The sequence below is a fragment of the Anarhichas minor genome, unplaced genomic scaffold, assembly GCF_050575085.1.
Source record: "Anarhichas minor isolate MPS153535 unplaced genomic scaffold, ASM5057508v1 ptg000003l, whole genome shotgun sequence".
Taxonomy (NCBI): Eukaryota; Metazoa; Chordata; class Actinopteri; order Perciformes; family Anarhichadidae; genus Anarhichas; species Anarhichas minor.
This window is the reverse complement of record NW_027466449.1, coordinates 2,331,416-2,351,627: the sequence shown is the minus strand read 5'-3', so window position 1 is coordinate 2,351,627 and position 20,212 is coordinate 2,331,416. Positions and strand designations below refer to the sequence as shown.

Here is a 20,212-nt window from a genome sequence, read left to right as displayed (position 1 = left end):
ATGGCAAGCTGAGGTTTCTTTGATAAGTGTACAAGCCAGTTTCTTTTGTGAATCGCTTTTGTGCAGAGAAGATATCTTTCAAAGATCATTCACCACATAAGTGCTCTCTGCAGGCGTGTGTCTGTATTCTACTGAAGATCATTTGTGAGGGAAGTACGTCCACTTTGTAACTCAGCTGAACAAGACCCTCTGTAGTTCAGACAACTGCAACAGCTGATCCTGTTCTGACAGTTAAACCTTCAGAACCAGGACCTTCAGGATTTGGATCAAGTAACGGTGTGTCATAGTAAGTATACAGCTGATATCTCAGTGTGTCAGTTAACATTTAGGTAAATATAAGTAGCCTATTGGGTAGGACTCGGGCTCCGGGCAAAAAAAAAATTTTGTTCAATATCTAAGTTCAACATATACTCAACCGCCTGGTGTTCCACCGGTGCAGTATCGATGGAAGTTGGCAAGGTGATGCATCTTGCCGCTGATTAAACCAACAGGTGTCTGTGGCATTCGTGGGAGTAAACATGTTTACTTGTTTTTCTTCAGAGAGAGAGAGAGAGAGAGAGAGTCTACTCTGCTTGCCCACGCCTACACACAGGCGGGGGAGCAACAGGCTAATTAACGGACTATTACTCTGCTGCTCTCTGGAGTCAGAGTGTGTGTGTGTTTGTATATATATGTGTGTGTGTGTGTGTGTGTGTGTGTGTGGGTCTTATGAAAGATGTGACTAAACCTCATGACAGCCTCATCTGAGCTCAGAGAGCCAATAACATGTAGCACACATACACACACACCTCAGTCTGTTTACACACAGAATCTTTCTCATACACACACACCCACACACACTTGACCCAGAACAGACATCCCAGCAGCACGGTGTTGCTGAGGAGGAGGATTTATTTTTGGGGAGTGGTACCACCTCCCCGAGTTCATTTCTCATTGTCAGTTTTTGACGAATAGCTTCCTTCTTTCACTCACTCACTCACTCTCTCTCTCTCTCACACTCACTCACACACACACACACACACACACACACACACACACACACAATTGTCTGACGATGATTTTCGATTTAGACTCCTACTCCAGTCATGCATCTCAAGTTGCTGCTCGGACCGTTAACAATGAGCAGTGAACGGTAAAGGAAGTCTTGGATTTCCTAAATTCAACCAGCTTTTAATTTTAAAAGATGCAGAGGTGACAACGTTTTGGTTTGTTTCCTCATATTGGGACAAATGAAATGATCCGAAGAAGCACTCAACATGCTCCAACTAGTACAAAAAGTACTAAACGTGTCACTCCCCTTTTGGCATCACTACACTGATATACAGATTAACTTTAAGAGGCTCCTCATGAGCCAATCTGGCTCTGCCAAAATCACATTAAAATTCCTAAAACTCATATTCAGTGATTAGCTAAATGTGTACGCCGTGTTTTTGTTATGCTTGAGAACATTTTTTATTTTTATCTCGAGTCCGTTAGACTGATTTCTGTCTTAACTGTATTCTTGTATCTTTGTTTAGTTTGCTTTGTGTTCAGCCCTTTGTAACATTGATGCGATATAAATACTTTATTATAATCATTGTCTATCAGATGACTGCATATCTTACAGTTTAGCGATATAGAATTTTGCTTTTTAAGGTTAAGTACTAGCTGATCTTTTTGTAAGGTTATCTGCCATTTCATTATTTTCTATTGAACTTAGTCACTGAGGATATAGCCACGCTTTATGTTTTATGTTCTATTAAAATGTATTATTCCCATTAGATTGCACATGTATGTCCTTGCACTTATTTAAACCTACACTGATTCACAATTTGTGTAGATATTTGTGACTAATTGTCAATATTGACTTGAAAATACATCTGGAAGTCATAGAAATGGAAACCATTATAGTAGCCACACGACTGTTTCTAAATCAAGGTTCTTCACACTGAAAGACGCATTATGTTTGGAAAAGTCTCTTTTGACTTTCCATCTGAGTCAAGTGGTACATTTCTATTGCATCACTTCTAAAACTTCTAAATGAGGAGAATTTCTCACACACACACGCACACACACACACACACACACACACACACACACACACACACACACACACACACACACACACACACACACACACACACACACACACACACACACACACACACACACACACACACACACACACACACACAGAGAGAAACACAACCCTGATCAGAAAATTACTTTTAAAACTTGCCTGCAAATAGCAGCAGAATGTGTCATTCCCCACACGTATGTGTGTTATGTGATGCCAGTGATCACCATGACAGCCCGAAACGACACCGACAAGCAAACAACAAACTCAACCTTCTAAAAATTCACCTGATCTTCTCTTATTTAAACAAAATCAAAAATATAAAAAGCATCACTTCTTGTGCGTCTGATAAAACAGGACTGAGGTACGCAGAGTGTTCATGAGACAGCTGTAGAGAGAAGCACGTATGGAATAAATCTGTAACAATGTGACGGGACGTCGTGCTTGAGGGTGGTACCATCAGTCCCGTACTCAAATTAGCTTTTTCATAATCCACAAAACTGTAATTTCCTTCTGTGCTGTTGATGCCGTTCATTTTTTCAAATCCTCATAGAGCTTCAAACTTAACTTCTACACGTTTCCATATTCTATATGCGATGATGTTGTCACATGACTCTATTAAACTCCCACTTTCTTTATTATTCCCGTCTCTGTGTTCTCCGTTTCTACTTACTCTGTACTTATTCTGCTCTATACGCTACTGAAACATGTACAAATGTATTCTAAAATCGAATTGGTTTTGTTTAATAGTGCTATATATTAGAAATTCAGAGCATTATTTTGGCAGCAAACAACCGTTTGCTGATGTAAACATATAGTGCAGTAATGGCGTCCTGCTCTAAATTTGGAATTGAGCGCCTTTAAAGAGGAGGTGGAAACCACACAGGAGAAATAATATGTAGATGCTTTAAAGACAGAGAGATGATGGACTTTAAAGCAGGTGGTTGACGGGGATAATATCTCAAGAGCACAAACAGACAAAGTTCCACCACCTGCTAAGGCGATTAAATGATGACACTATAATAAATGATGACACTATAGTGGCACAACGCATATATTTTCAAACCCCAAAAAGATTGCTGAACACTTTTATAGTTACTTAAATAAATGCTTCAGTAATCTGCTCGGTTCACTCCCTCAGGGCAAGTGCATTTCCTCTAAAATGTAATCTGAAATTGGACAAATTGTCTCATGAATGTGATTTGAAGTTAGCTCATTAAATAGATTTTGAAGGGCTTTAATTTTGAAATGCTACATCACAAAGTCCTGGTTCTCTCTGAGTGACACATTGAGGTGGTCTGATATTAACCTGGAGTGAAATTATTTTGTAACGATGCACCGTTTCCTCTAAAATCTAATCTGAAATTAGTACTGCAGCGCCACCAAAGAGCAGATCACAAGTCTTTGCATTCATTGAGTACTGCTTCAGAATAACCATGTGAGACAGTGAACATTTAGTATGCTTTAGTTTCTGTCACAGTTACAAAGCAAGAGGGTTGTTTTTAAAATGTCCTCCTTGTTGATGCACTTTCAGAGGTGCATTAAAATGTGGCTGCCAAACAGCAACCCCATCAAAGAACCTGTAAAACTGGCCTCATCATTTCATTATTTCAGGTAAAAGTGCCCTATAAGCCCGGACATACGCAGGAAGGAACCTGATCCCCTTTCTGCTGGATGATTGTTGGTACAGCATCATAATCACCATCATCTCTCGCTCTCTCACACATAGACATTGAGAGCCTACATTACTAGGATAACGGCTATATGAAACGGGGGTACTGCTGCTGTAATTAGGACAACATGTACAGGCTGTGTCCGTTGAAGAGTTCTTCACATGTCTCTGCTGCCGAGGCCCAAACATATCCAGCAATCTGCCACGTTAAGAGGGTCAGCCAACGCTGACTCACAGCTCTCTATAGCTCCTTTTTGCAATCACGTGACTATGATGACGCGCAAAGGAAGTGAAGAACCTGTATACTGCACAAATTGGAAATGGAGCAAAGTAAACACATAAAAGGGTGGTTTGAACCTGCACGCAGCAGCTATCGCCAGATTTGCCTTCATACGTTGGTACACAGAAAAATGGCCGCTGCTCTGCTCATTGTGCCATGTTGATTTCATTAGTGACTGTTCTCATTCTAACTCTATGGTGTTTCATATTTTAAAGACGAAGAGAGAGAGAGGACATGAAGTGATCAAGACAGAAAAAAAATAAAGACATCCTGGAAAAGACGAGGAAAGAAACACGGATGTTGTGATTGTTTGTGTGCGCAGGGTGTTTAGCTTTTATAATAAGCTTGAGAATCCACTCACTGTGGAATGATGGAACAGACCAGGACAGGGTACGACTACGGCCCTCATTTACGTAACAATAATTGCACGACCTATTCCTTTACCATGATTACCTATTTATAACTTTAAAGCGTGATCGTAATCCTCAAGCAGCCCTGTGAAGAAGTCAACACCACAGAAAATGTCCTCTATTTGAAGGTCTGCTCATAGAGACAAAAGTACGAGTGGACGAGTAAAAACATCAACACCAACGAAAATGGAAGAGGCAGATTTTACATTCAAGGACGATTGTAGTTCCTGCAGTTAATCTCATTTAGTTCACGCCTAAATACCTCAGAACTTCATCAACTGAAAAAGCACATGGGAGGAACGTTACTACGGTACATTAGGTTTATGAAATGTTTAGACGTCAAGTCAACAAGGTGCTTTCTGATCGTGCTGCCCCTCTCACCACACTTCAGAGCCTAAAAACTTGAAATACTAAAAAAACGCAGGCTGTTCTTTCCCCTTAATGAGCTCAAAGTCATCCAAAGACTGACACCGTTTTAGTTATCCAACCAAACTTGAAATCTTACCTCCTACACACAAAAGCAAAAGCACTGCAAGAGACCCCCCCCCCCCCCCCCACACACACACACACAAACTCAGCGTCTAATAGAAGCAATGATGATTCATTGGGTTATGTAACAAATATTGGAAACAGAAGAAGTGAGAGGAGACGAGGGAGTTTAGAGGAGTCTGTTTCCTGAGGGGGGACAGAAGGTCAAAGGCTGATGTGGAGAGCTCGTCTGGTCACACGGACGGTACAGCCGCTGGTGCAGTTTGTTCCAACCGCTCTATGTCTTTAAAAAAGTAGACGCAAACAATGAAAGAATTGTAGCAAAACTATGGCCAGTCCTCCTTTAGTTTCACTGTGCTTGTCAGTTGTCAACCTCTCTTTTCTTACCCATAATCCTTTGTGTTTTAGTACTTGGAGCATTCCGACTCACCAGGTATCCACTCATCCTCCTCCTCATCATCATCTCTTTCGTTGTCTTCGTCTTCATCAGTGACGTGGCCGATCTCTCTCGCCCTCTTCCTCCCATTCAGACGCTCCTCTTCTTCAGCGGACATCCTGACCTGCAGGCTGCTGCTACCTCAGCATGGCCGCACTACACACCTGAAACAAAAAAGGTACAGGTGTGGATGAATAGATGAACAAGTACACAGATATACACACACACAGACAAAAGAAATGTGTTTTTGATGTTCAGTAAGTGACTTCCTCCTCTGACGGTTTTCGGCTTTTCTCTTGAGAAGAACGTTTTGCCGCTTTATCCTCACTCCAAAGCCCTCGATACAGTATCACTGGGTGATTTTGCATAATCTGAAACTAGCAGCACAAAGTAAAAAAGTACACTCACATGGAGTACAATTACCAACATACACCACAATCATTGTGGCAGACACCTCTGAGCACAACTGAGTCTATGCAGAGATAAAGTTAAAAAGTCACGTAAGTACGACACACCTGTGGTTGAACACACTCTTTTATAAAGTGTGTGAGACAGATACTTGGCAATAGGGGAGCTAACGTTAGCAGCCTGCATGGCTAAATATGAAGCTAACGACTAAATCCGACATTGGGAGCATTGTCATTGCCTCTCAACAGCTCTCAACATGTCAACGGCGGCTCAAAGCTAACGGTGCTAACAGCGCTAAACCTTTAGGTCAAAGGAAATATTTTAATAAAAATCCAATAATTTATTCCCGATTAATTTGAACTGTGCGTTTTATACCACTGTAGATGACAATAACAAAGTAAAAGGATAACCTTTCGAATATTTGACGACTGACTTCAGGGTGGTTGAAATTATTTTTCGGAACTGTAGTGAAAAAAAAGACAAGTACACACGCCCCTCCTTCCTTTGTGCCATCACTAATTATATGTTCGGATAAATAACAAGTGACCCGCTATTGGAATTGAATTTGTAGGATTAAGAATTCCTCTTGCCTTAATGTCCCAATCCAACATGTATTCATACAGGGTAAACATTGTTGAAGTACTTTTAAGTTTCCCCAAAATACAAGAGGTGGTTCAGTCTACAGTTTTTACTTTTCTGTCTATATATACTTCTCATTTTTAATTATAGAAATACTGAACAGCTGCCACACCGCACAAGTGCCTTAACCTGCACCCAAAGCATCATTGACATGTGGACCAAACATCAAAAAGTAAATTGCAAAAGTCTCAATTCTGCAAAATGCAGCGTGTGCCTGTTCTGTCGGGAATTCTGTCATTTTAGGACATTTTAAGTGACTTCAAAATTGAGTATTTGAGTCTATTCTCATATTTATATAATGTGTGCATTCTCCTGGGGAAATGTTGTTGCAGATTCTTTTAGTTAACCTCCAAGGTTTTGAATTTACTAAAAGGCAGATCAGGAGCATATAAAAAGGTAATTTGTGAGAGACATAAAGATCACGACCTGCAGATGAAAGACAGAGCTGAGGAGCCGACGTAAAGAGGGAAATGAACCACAGAGAGAGACACACAGTGAGAGAGCTCTCAAGAGTTCCTGGGATGCTTTTAAAGCACCACCTCTCAGCAGCAGGGCAATTACATTCGTATTACTCCCAGTCTTTTTCTGTGTGCCAGAGTGAGACAGTCATAATCTGAAACCACAGACTCCTGCCATGCCCTTCACTATCAGCTGTGATCCAGTAAAAACCTTTTTCTTTTCTTCCTTTTTTTTAGTTTTATAGCACTATTCTGTCAGGTACAACAAGAATCATAATCATTATCTTGTACAACGGAACACAAAAATGTAATGTCACTCAACATTAAAGAAATTCTGAGCCATTTAGAAAACACGACTCTCTCGATGCATTTTCTCGAAGGAGACAAAATGTCTAAATCACAAAACCTCCCGAGTTATGGTGAAACACGTCCTTGGCCTACATTTACCACCGTAAACAAGAATTATCGCCTTAGTTGTCTCGCTTGGCTGAAAAAAAAAGGCTTTGAGTGATGTGCGCTCCCACTCAGCATCACAGCAAGGTTTACTCTGATCACCTGCCAGCTCACCTTGCATAACGTTACTCAGCAGATTACACAACACGTAGCTCCGGCCAAGTTGACTTATTGGCCAGACGGGGCGGTTTTACAACACTACGACCAAGACACTTTTGCTCTGATGTTCTGGTTTCACAAAACATAGCCAGGTATAGAGATGTATATAAGATCACATAAACTATTTAAAAGGTTCTCCATTTGTTATTCAGAGCACAATATAGCATCTCGACCATTAGCTATGTAAAGATAAGTGGAGTAATGTCTACCTGTGAGAATGAAGTCCCTCTCCCTCTGTGTGTTGTTATCTGAGCTGCTTTGAGCTTTGCTTATGGCTGTAGCGTATGTCACATGATCGCAGCAAGCTGGAGAGCAAAGTCATCATGCTCTCATTAAGTCTAATTTTATTCTTCACTGTTTCCTACCCTGGAATAAGGTAATAAAACACCTTCAGTTTAGGGAACAGTGTGGGGGATACTTTGGTGGAAATGGAATATAATATTCATAACTATGTTGTCCTTATATACTGTAGAATCGCCATATCGTACAGTAGCCCTAAACGAATAAACCAAACACTGGCTCTAGATAGGGCCTTTCACGTTTTTACATTACCTGAAAGGCCTCTGTCGTTCTGCAAAACACCTGGAAAGGGGAGGTGTGAGCTGAGAGGGTGTATAGTTGGTTGCAATCTGCCACCTCAGCACTAGATGCAACTAAATCCTACACACAGTTCCTGTAGAAGAAAGCAATATTTACTGTCTGTATGACAGGACGTGACCTGTGGTTTCAGTTGCTCTGTGCGACCCAAACATCCTACACAACCTCCTCCCAAGGACCTTTTTTGTGGCACTATATCCCTCAACAATACTAAATATAAGTTTATGTTCTTTTAATAAATAACAAATGCTGTTATTATCTGGAAGCCAGTTAATTACATGACTGCAAGAGGTCCTTTAATTGCTGTTGTTTTTTGGTCTTCACATAAGTTGGTAAAACGGCCAGTCATCATGTAGGCCTGCACATAATATCACAAACTGAGCACTCAGGGTTCCCGTCTAATTGCCGATTCCTCACAAAGAATCAGACACTATTATTACGTTATCAGCCACAGAACACGTTGTTGGGAAAAGTGCACTCCAGTGAATTGGGAACAAGCACATACAGTTCTTGGATCAGTGAAATTCTTATGCAGCATTAAATGCCAGGTGTTGGCTGCAGACGTTGGCTCGGGGGCCGTTATGTGCGGCCGTTACTTGTGAACATACTGTTTGTGCAGCTATGTATAAGGCTGCCATTCAAAGCCCAACAGAGTAACTATCTTGTTACCGACATGGAGAACCCGTCATCAAGAGGTCACTGCTAAAAACATGACTGGTACCGAAGCAGATGGAACTATTGTAACTGTACCTTTAAAAATGTACAGAAAACGTTCTCATGAAACTCCCGCAGACACACCGTACAGCGTGTTATTAGCTTACATTACTTGGAAGTCACGACCAGCCAAAAAAACGCTTCATTTATCGCCATCAGATTTTATGTAACTTTATACACCAGTGGAATGCAGGCCAACTCAGTTCATGTCAGGCATTTAGGGCTGGAGATTACGTGCAGCGTTTCTCAAGACTCTGTATTGACTCAGTTTTATGAAAGATGTCCACTGGTGTGAAAAATGATACGAACACGTTGAAATGCAATAAAAACCCATTCGCCACAAAATACAGCCCCAATTTATGACCACCGAAGTGCGTGTAAATCCTTGACATAGTTCCAAAATGAGGCTTCACAAAGGTAGGATTTACTGCAGGGATGTTGCAATGGATTGCATTACACTGTTCTGTGCAGGTGTTTGACACGTTGTGTCCATAAAAGCTAACTAAGGAGCTTACAAACCTACAAACGTCGCAATAAGTTGCTTTCTGCTCTGCACTGATCTGACAACCTCCACAGGGTGCATCGTCGGCGAATTCTGTGGTTTTGGCATTGAACAAGACAGTTTTCACGTGAAAAAGTCAAATGACACCAGAGGAGCATTTAGGTGTTATTACAGCCATTTTAATTAACAACCAGGCTAATGTTAAATCTGTGCTGTCAAGTTTGGAAAAAAATGGCTTATTAGTCAAACATATTTCAATATGACTCACAACTCATAATCCTTCAGGTTTTCATTAAACCAAATCCCATTTTTCTTGGTCAGCATTTTTTCAGTGGCAGTTATTCGATGTATTTGCATTCTGTAATTGCCTCGAGTAGTTGTCATTGTCACTGGCAGGGTCCACCTCTACAGAGTGGGAATTAAATTGCCTACACGCGCATAAGTGATTCACAGGAAAAGATGCGTGCATGTGCTGGATTGTAATGCGGGGAAAATAAGCTGGTGAATGCACGCATTTCATGTAAAATGTAGTCACGAGTTCAGTAATACTGTCGGGCAACATTGTTGAAGGTCTGTACAACAAAAAAAAACTGCAACACTGGGGGAAGAATGGACAACACTTTCAAAGAAATCTCCATTCATCCGAAAGCAGCTCCCACAAACTTACAATAACATTCAAGCTCTATTGAAAAAAGAAGAAACCATCTGTGTTTTACACCCTACACCATCTTACCTTGGATAACCTCACACAGCGGGCCACGGAGGTGTTCCAAGGACATCTGATTCAGCCAACATTGCATTATGGACTACAGCATTTCTTTGGGCTGGGCCAGACAGAGTGAGAAGCAATTTAAATTCAGTGAATATGGAAACGGGATGCTGATGAGTGCAAAATATAAAAAAGTAGGGGGGGGTACAAATAAAAAGAGGGAGGCATGAAGGATGATAGGGGAGATGGACAAAGACAGGAGGAGATGTGGGAGGGGGAGGAGTATGGAGAGGCACGGGGGAGGGGGAGCGGTCTGGTCTGTCTGGTGTCCTAAAAACATCCCCATGACCAAAGGGGGGAAGGGACAAGATAGCCTCAAATTCTCTAGTAGAAAATAGGACAACACTGTAGCCTGACCCAGCAGATCAGCTACATGTGGAATCTCCTCCCAAAATGAGGAACCTACCACTCTGAATATGTCAAGCCACACGGACACAAATCACAACTACTGAAGCTACAAATGGTACAATTTGAGGATTTATTTTATAGAGATGTAATATTTGCAGCATTTTTTGTACAAATTTCTTGATTATTTCCATTATCAGTTACTCTGTCAATTACTTAATTCATTCATTCACTGATTGTTTGGTCTTTGAAATATCCCCAAAAATACTACAATATATTAATAATGACAAACTACAGATTCATTTTCTATTGATCAACTAATTGTTCTCGTCCATATCTTAGTGAAATGATGATTTCAGACTTGTTTATAGGTTTTATGTATATCTATTTTGCACTTTGAGTAATCAGTTGGCTAAATCTGCACTAGAACTAACACGCTGTGCAGTCCATTCATTTGCTCCTTGTTATGCTGCTTTGGGCTGCATGCATGATGGGTACTTTGAGGTCCCTCTGTGAGCTATGGAGACAGTTCTTAAGGTGTTTCACTGCATCCTGGAGGCAGACGGGTCCCAGCACATTCTGAGCTCCATAGTCTTTCTAGCATTTCTAGCACCAGTAACCACAGGGAGACTGTGGAGGGAGCCCAGACTGATGTGTGATGCTTTTTTAAACTCTGACCTTAATGTTAAATATCACAGTCAATGTGACAGAGGTTCTTCCCAGAAAACAGCCACAAAATCGCTTTTTTAAATTTTTGTCATACATTCAATATTGTTTAAATGTTGTTTTGTTGTCTTTAGTTTACACACAACTAACTATAAAGCGAGGAACATACGTATGTGTTGTTGCGTACATACGTATGCGTTTGTGTTCTTCGCATATCTTGAGAACCGTCCATGCGATCTACTTCACACTAAGTGGGTGTATTGCTGGGGACAATTAGGACACGCGACACGTTCAATATGAATAAACTTTGAATAAACAACCGAACAGCGCGTTGTGCAACAGCGGGGCTTCACGGCTCTGCGGAGTCGAGCATGTCGTCCGCAGCTGGCCTTTACGGTTCCAGACTACGCTGCAAGCAGCAATACACGCAGCCAAGCATTCAGTCCATTCCAAACGGTCACATGCTCCTAACGGCCACGCCCATAAAGAGGAAACTGCACTAGTTTTGACTCAATGTGGTGGACGAACAGACCCTAGTTTGTGATTTAGGTTGATAACACCATTATTACACAGAAGTGTGTCCTACTTAGGATTTAAATCAATGAAATACTTCATATATGCACCCACAGACAAACACAAACACTTCTTTACCTTCTTAAAGAGAGCGAGTAAGAGAGAGAGAGAGAGAGAGAATGATAAAGGGCAGTGAGAAGGCACCTGCTTGCATAAGCTGCCTTACATAAGATCTGGCTAATAATGCCACTGTTCAGTTTACAAGAACAAAAGTTGTACAAGATGTATGCCAGGCTGTAAGGACATTGTGTACACACACACACACACTGTAATTTCTCCACTCCTCCCTCCCTCTATTTCAGAGCTTGAAAGTCGGCTGGAAAACCACCACACAGTTTCTTTTTTTTCCAACTTCCCACACACGTTAGTACCTCTACGACATAATTCATTCCTTTGCTCCTTATCCTCGGCCGAAAACAAACTAATTTCCCTTAATTACCTTAGTTTTCAGAAATGCCTGCTCTCTCATGTTTTGAAAACCCAAGATAATACATCACTAGCAGCCCCTACCGGCCGAGGGTCGGTGAGGAGCAGTGAGTGAGGACTCAGCAGGCAGTATTAAACAGGCAATAAAAGCTGTTTTGAGAAAGTGTGAGTCACCACAACCACAAGAGGTCCTTGAGCATGCGTTTATAGCTGGCCACCCAAAATATTATGCAGTTTGCTGCAGCAGAATACGAGAGTAGCTGTGGACAGACACGGAGGTGCACACTTACTCATGAAGGCACGCACAAGAGCAACCGATCGCATGATTCTCCTCGCTGTTGTTTTTTTTAAAAGGCTCTTCTTTGTACCTCACCCTAACATCAGAAGGATGAAATAACCACTGCTGAACGTGTCAACACTGCCATGTGTTTATAAAACCGAACATTTTTGTAGATTAATTTAGCTTTACACAGAGATATTTTCTTTCAATTTATAACCATTCACAACAGATCGGTCTCCTCCTTTGATGAACTCACCAACAGTCTGATGATGAAGTGACTACACCGATGTCAACTGACGTTGCCGGTCATTTGCAAGAATAACAACGCGAAAAATATAGTACACCTTAGCAAATGTATAGTTCTCAAGCCGTGGACTAAAAAGCCTGTGTGTGACAGAGGAAGGGGAGCCAAATCTGAAATGCTTGTTGAAAGTTTTCCAAGCAGTCCCCAAAGAAACACTCTGGGTTGTGTTAACTCACAGTTTGTGGGTTGGTCTGCTCTCCAGATACCCTTATGTATGAGGCATATGTCCCCTTCATTGTATTATTTTCCTTTCACCACCACCCACCATGTATTTTTGATGTCTTCCAGGTGTGAGCAGCTCCTCCATTTCTCAGTGCATTGCATTGTGGGCGAATAGTTTCCATCAACAGCACGCTCAAAAACAAGCCGTATTTAGGATGCACACTGTTTTAAAGTCTATCACTTTTAAAGTGTGAATACACAACATATTAAAAACCTGTGTGTAGTATGTAAGTGGGACACAGTGTTACTCATGTTACATGATAAAAGACTATCTAAGTAACCATCAAAGTTGTTATTGATCGACTAATTATTTGACTAGTTGACTTATTGTTAGTGCCACACTGTGTTGCTTCAGCTTCAGTTGACAGAAACGTGTTTTCATATTGTCTTCCCTACCCGCAGCCTGCTGACAGTAATGTGGGCTCAGATACACAAACAGCTTTTCTTGTTCTGTCTTTGAACTTGTAAATACCAACGCATTCAAGTGTATTCAGGATTACCACTTTGGACTCAAGGTCTCACACAAATTAGTGACCTGAATCTGTGAACAATGCTGACCTGCACCGACTCGCTTCACAGAATATTTTTACACAGGTAAAGCCTCGGGCTAATCCCACCACGGTGTCATATCTAATCCCTGCCCACCTCTGCTGCTTTTGGCCTGCAGCATCAGAGCACAGTTTAACAAAGAAAAGCAGAAGAAAAGGAGGAAACCTCACCCTTCAGTGATCACACCTCTTGTTGTGGAGCTCTTAGAAGTCAGACAGTGGAGACACCAATTCAGTTCTTCTAAATTCTTATAGACAAAGTCAAAACTCTTGTTTTTTGTTCTGATGTCTGAGCAGCATCAAATGAGGATAATCAGCCGTTGAGTAATGCAGGAGCCCACACACTTAATCAATAGCTCCTGAGTCCATGTCGTTGAACTGGGAGGGGCCGAGAGGCAGCAAGGGAGGGATCAGAAGTCATTGTGCAAAGATGATCTCTAATTGGATGCTGCTGGCTGCTTTCCAGCCAATCAGGGAGGGTTCAGAGGGTTCACCGGGGTTGTTTAGGGTTCACATGCGGACACTGGAGGGGAAGGGTTTTCTCTGCTCAACCCACCTGAACCTCAGCTTATTCTGCCTGTGTACAAAACAAACAGTTTGACACCGAGAAGAAGACGACTGCACGGACACTGAAGAGTTCAGTAAGATAATTGAAACATGAAATTGACAATATGACAGTTTGTCATCTTTAAAAACTCAAAGTTTGTGGTCGGAAAAAAAGTTAGTGAGAACTTCGATCAATTGTATCTTCGATTCTGATTCATGGACTCCAGCCATCATTTTTCACAACATGAATCAATTTCCTTCCACCGTCAAGATGTTAGACCAATTCTTTTTTTTAAAACCCTGTGGGCAAGCCAGAACATATTTATCAGAAATCCAATCTTAGAGTTTCCATCTATCTCTTCCAACTTTTACCTCCTCTGAGGTTTATCAGACACACTAAACATCTAAAAAGGAATGAGATCCAACAGGCAAAAACAAGTGTGGAGGACAGATTGTTCATCAAATATATGGTGGAGAATAAATTGTGTCAAAAGTATGGATTGCTGAACCAAAATAAGCAAAAATGTGACAGAACATTTAGGTCTGCAGTCGAGTTTAATTAAGGTGTTTGTTTACATCTGAGCTGACTGTTTCATTAGCCAAGAGTCATTTTAAGGCATCAAACGATCCGTCGCTACTTCCTCTTTATAGACTTTCACATCTTTTACAAAGTCCAGAAATGAAAGCCGATTAGTGGCAAACTGCATATTAATCGATAATGAAAATAATTATCAAACACAGTCGTTCTATTACACACGTTATATTCAAATATTTAAGTCTTACCATGCAAAACCTACAGTTGCCAAACTGTTAGCTCCCTCATTACTGAAATCGTGTTTTTGTACCTTTCTGACCTCTGAGCTTAATCATTAAAAAGGGCCGAAAACAAAGACTGCAGAGTTAAATAGCTACGACTCAGCAGTTATCTGAGCTACTCAAGTGAGAAGCAAGTTTCCTTGTTACTCATTTGTTTTTCCAAATATTGGATTCCTTTCTTTACAGAGATCGCACAAAGAGGATAAAGTTTGTCCATGAATATTTGACATGACAAACGAGTTCACAGTTAATTACGACATGAACACCTTTGTGGTGCATGTTCTGTGGAGGCTCGTGTCACGCCTCTCAGCTTTCACACGTGTGACCCTCAAACAACACAACACAACGTTACTTTTGAACTGGGAGACACATGACACTCGCTCACAAACAAGAGCTCTGTAATTTAGATGGGACCCAGATGAAGATAAACAAGATAACCGACGAGCGCGAGGTCTAGCCATGGATACTGGTCAACAAATGACTAATGTCAACAATAACAGATGCATCTGTTGTACCCATGTAAGAGGAGAGAAACTCTTATCGGAGGTTACTCATCAACACTAACAACTGCTGCACGCGCACACACACACACACACACACACACACACACACACACACACGTCGGGTCTCCAGGAATCTCAAATACTCAGGTTACACAGTCGGGTCAAGAACCCACACAAACCAGATCTAAAAACACACACACCCACAATAGTCCTTCTATATTTGAGAGGACCGTCACTGACTTGCAACTGACCCTGACCTAAAACTACAAAACCCAAACCCCCTCGAAGTGTGTTCTAACTAAATTGGTCAGTTAATCGATTTGTCAGTCAACAGAAAAGGAATCGGCATCTATTTTGATAATCAATTAATCGTTTCAGTCAAAATGCCTGCAGCTCCAGCTTCTCACATGAGTGAATTTAATCTCTTTTGGACTGATGGTCAGACGAAACAGGTAATGTGATGACATCACCTTGGGCCAAATGTAATGGGCATTTTTTGACTTTTCAATTTTTACATTTCATGACAAATCAGGAAAACAATCAATATTAAAAATACTTGTTAGCAGTAAATGACATTTGAACGGTACATCTGACTGGCTTTGTGTCCATAGCAACACTGGCTGAGGCTCATGGGTATTGTAGTATTGACAGCCATTTGCCGTACCAAACTGGAAGGAATAAGACGTAGAAATAGTTAAAAGTGATGCACACAACATAACCCTATGTTATTCTTAAATAGAAGAAAATATATCCTCCCAAGTTACAACTCTATTGGCCCTCACAAAGATAGGACAAGAACAAACAGCTCAGACAAATCTAAACAAGCTTGCACGCATCAATAAAAACACTCGACTCTCGGAGAATGACTCACAAGCGCTCGCGTCTTGAGAAAGATGTTAAATCATTAAAAGTTTCGGCATTCCCCGCAGGATGAGGCCCTGAAGGGAGCTCATCAGCATTACGGGGGGATTTTCCACAACACAGGCTTGGTAGAATCTTTCCATAAAAGGAAAAAACAGTTGTGAGGCAAAAGAAAAGGCAACCATATGCTCTGTCATTTACCTCACTACAGCTGACAGCCCACACGGAGCCTTGGGGTGTGACGCTCATCTGTGAGTGCCCTCAAGACGTACAAATGCCTTGAACAATACAAACACTCACAAGCATACAACAGTTGAAAAACTACCTCTACTTCTGTCAAAAGAAGGCTGATCTGTTGACGCTGAAAACCAACCGATGGATTCATCAATTAAACCATCAAAGGACAACATCTCTCCCTTACCCCAAATTCCCCGCCTCTCTGGATGACAACTTGTTGCTGACCGTGCCTACACATTCCTCCGCCATTAAAGATTTAATAAGAGTTACAGTATGCAAACTAGTGAAGTGTTAGCAGGTCAGACACACAGCCGTCCATCACTCCCTACATAAGGTTTTTTTACGAATGACTAAAACATGAGAAGCTGCTGAGGTCAGACTCTCCCTCCCTTTGTGCTCCACTGATTTAGACTGTGTGGCCAAAAGGAGGAAGGTGGAACCTAAATCTCTGCTCACATCAACATTCCCCGCTGTCATGTTTCAGTCTGGTATGAATATGAGCGGCGGAGGTCGGTCAGACGGCTCTGCCCGGCGTCCGTCACTCTGTGCCGTTTTACAAGGAGTGTAGGTCAAACAGACGCCGGTGTTTCCGTCCCACCCCGACTGTCGTAGTGTTCAGCGAGTTCCAGAAGCTCCCGTTCCGTCCTCATCGGCAGTACGGCTCAGAGAGACACATGCACTCGCTTGTTCATACTTAACGTTATGATCTTGAATATTAAATCACATTTATTTGCTACGTCTTTGAGAGACATTTTTTGCACATATTTTCATATATGTGCAAATATATTTCCCCCCAATATATTCATTGCAACATGAGATTTAAAATATTGTCTAGACTTTTTACAACCGTGTTGTAATTCTTGTGTACAAAATTGTGTAAAATCATTTATATTTCTTAAATGAAGATGCAGCGACCACACAAGGCTAATCTTTTATATGTTCACTGGTTTGTTTCTAATAGGAGTATTTATTTAATCAAAATAAGACATTGCCTTTTCAACACAGGGCCGACGTGTTCTACTTTGCCACATTTTTCTAAATGTTTTTCGAAAGGGTTTTCGGTTTGCAACAAGCTGAATTAAAGCCAACCATTTAGAAAAAAACGAAAATCGGACTGACAGATTGCCAAGTAAAGCATCTGCAGAAAAGTCTTTCTTTGCTGAAATGTCAGAACTAACTGTTGTCCTCTACTTGAGCTGAAGTTAGGCTCTACTTTCCATGTCTGCAAGTACGCGAGGGTCCGTGTAAGTTCTGTGCGGAATATCCGCAAACCGCCAATTTGTTGTGGCAGCGTGCTGTTTGATAAGGCTGAACTAATATTTGCAACTTGTGTCCATCACACAGCAGTCTGATTGACATTACCAGCCATGCTGTCAAGCTGTGCAGTTCCTCCCCTCTTATAGATGACATCTTATCTGCCATTAATATAACTGTCAAGGAGGCTGGCAGCAGCCCCCCCCCCCCATCACTCCTTGGCTGTTCTGAACGCTCTGTTCTTGTACTCAGCGGGCGGTTAAGCTCGGTAGCAGGAACACATTGAAGGAGTGATGAAAGGATAAAACGAGTGGCACAGAGGCGCCCTATGGGATCATCATACTTTCAGGATTAAAAACAGAAAATATGGGTCTAAACAGGACCAAAATCCAACAACCGAACCTTGGCCGGCGTTCAAACGAGCAAATTAGACTCATGTGTGAGCGGTGTTTTCAACAAGTCTAACGTACCTCAAGTTCAAAGCATTCCGGACACTCTGATGTCAGCAAACGTGCACTGTGACCTTCACATCAACGTATACAGGTTCTGGGGATTATGTGAAAAGTTGAATAAAGCATTTTGGGGTTCCAGGGGGATGATGGGACGTCACTTCATTCAGTGACAGTTCTGAACATTTTTTTTTTTGTAGATCTGGAGGTGTGGAGTTTAAAAGTGAGCCCACCAGACCTCTGCAGCCCGCTCCTTGTCTCTTCCTTGTAGCTGTGTGAAGCTACTTTAGCCGCTACTAGCATAACACACCTATATCTCTGCCTAAAACGTTGGGGGTTGCACTGCATCGTGGGAAATGTAGGTGCCATGTTTTGACAAAGAATAACGTGAGGAATTTAAAAAAATGGATTCTGGTTCTGCTGCATTGTTTTTGCTATGTTTCTTTTTAATTAATAGCGTCTTACCTGAGTGTAATACTAAATTAATGGAGTATACTTTTAAGTCCAAGTCAAGTCTCAAGTCCTAAGTCAACAGCTCTTGTGTACATTTCAATCTCATTGAAGCTAGTTCAACCAAAAATGTTTGTAATTCGTTAGTCAGCTGATTACACACCCACACTTCTCTTAGCTAGCAGACAGGGGTGTGTCGGTGTATCATGCGACCCAGTTAACTGGCGAATTTCAGCCGAACGCGTCTGTGGTTGTCGTAGTTACGACAGCTGTTGAAAACAGGAAGACAACACGTAGCTGTCCTCGTGAACGCCGCATTGTTTAGTTTTTCATTACTTGTTGTTTATGTGTGTTGAAACAGGAAGGAAGCAAGTTTCCTTTCCTTTGAAATAGTGAAGTTACTAAATACACATAAATGGTCTTTGGAACCCGTTTTGGGTAAACGCGCGTCATGTATAAGTACTCTGTAGCACCTTAAAAAGTAAATACATATATTAACATGATTCGAACCAATATAATTGTGTGGAAAAATATGATGGGAAGACAGGGAACTGGCCATTCAGCGGCATTCACCAGGACAGCTATGCATTTTCTTCCTATTTTCAACAGCTGTAGTAATTACGACAACCACGGACGCGTTTGGCTGAAAGTCTCCAGTTAACCGGGTCGCATGAAAAACCGAAACACCACCCTGCGGCTCACTGTCTGCTCTTTAACCCGCCCGACCTGCTTTGGGGCTTCCGCAACCCCTTGAGCTCCAGACGTCTGCCCCTCGCACAAACACTTCCCTAGACCACCCAAGTTGACGTTTAAGCTTTAATTTATATAACACTTTACATAAGTAACTTACATTTTTTGGTTTGCCCTTTATAGCCGAACCGGCTGTTAGGTAACACTGCCTTTGCAAAGAATATTAGGCGCTCATTAATTTCAGCAGATGCTGTTGTCGGTTGTTCGTGTGCCCCGCTGGTTAAATCTCCGCCGCGGTCACGGCTCGTTCCGAGGACGACTTGCTATGAATTTTTCTTTTTTTAAATACAGAAAGCAGCGTGCTCGCTCGTTTCATAACACGGAAGGAGGCTGCAACAGCGCTGCAGACACAAGGATCCGTTGGGGAACAAGTGCGGCGTGTTCCTCTATTGTCTGCAGCCTAATTGACGCCATGCAAAATGCTAATAGCGCAACAACAAAAAAGAGGTTTAACAGAGGTGTCACGCGGTCATAAAACCCGGTGTGTATGTCTCACCGTGCGTGCCCCGTTTCTTCGGCGAGTCCCTCCGAGTGAAAAAGAGCTTTTATTTCCGAAGTAATAATGAGATGCAGGCCAGGGCTTGGCCGCTTCCACTCATTCATCAGTTTCTCGCTGGAAGAAGAGGGTCGGTGCTGATGCGCTCTGCACAAGAAAACCATTACGAAAGTTCCGGAAGTGCACGAGCATCCCGACTGTTAGGGGTTACTTAACGCACAGAAGCTGCAGGAACACTGCAAGTTGTGAGTCGATCAGTGTTTGATAACTTACAGAGCTTCTTTAATTATATTGTTTATTATTATTATTATTATTATTATTATTATTATTATTATTATTATAATACACTGTTATATAGCTTTTGGTAATGTGCACATACTGTTGATTTTATAGTTTTGACTTGTTTCTGAGAGGTTGTCCACTTTCCTTGTTTTATTGACAGAA

At 41.6% G+C, this 20,212-nt stretch overlaps 1 protein-coding gene across 1 annotated transcript in view; it reads right to left on the bottom strand.

The window, feature by feature from the left end:
• The window catches only part of LOC142951627 (helicase ARIP4-like), a 50,949-nt gene extending 31,073 nt beyond the window's left edge, over positions 1–19,876 (bottom strand). The window contains exons 1-2 of the mRNA XM_076093296.1: positions 19,769–19,876; positions 5,338–5,507 (exon numbers count right to left, since the gene is read on the bottom strand). Of these exons, the coding sequence (XP_075949411.1) occupies positions 5,338–5,461 (124 nt within the window). The 5' untranslated portion in view covers positions 5,462–5,507; positions 19,769–19,876. The remainder of the gene's footprint in view (positions 1–5,337; positions 5,508–19,768) is intronic.
• Between the last annotated feature and the right edge of the window lie 336 nt (positions 19,877–20,212).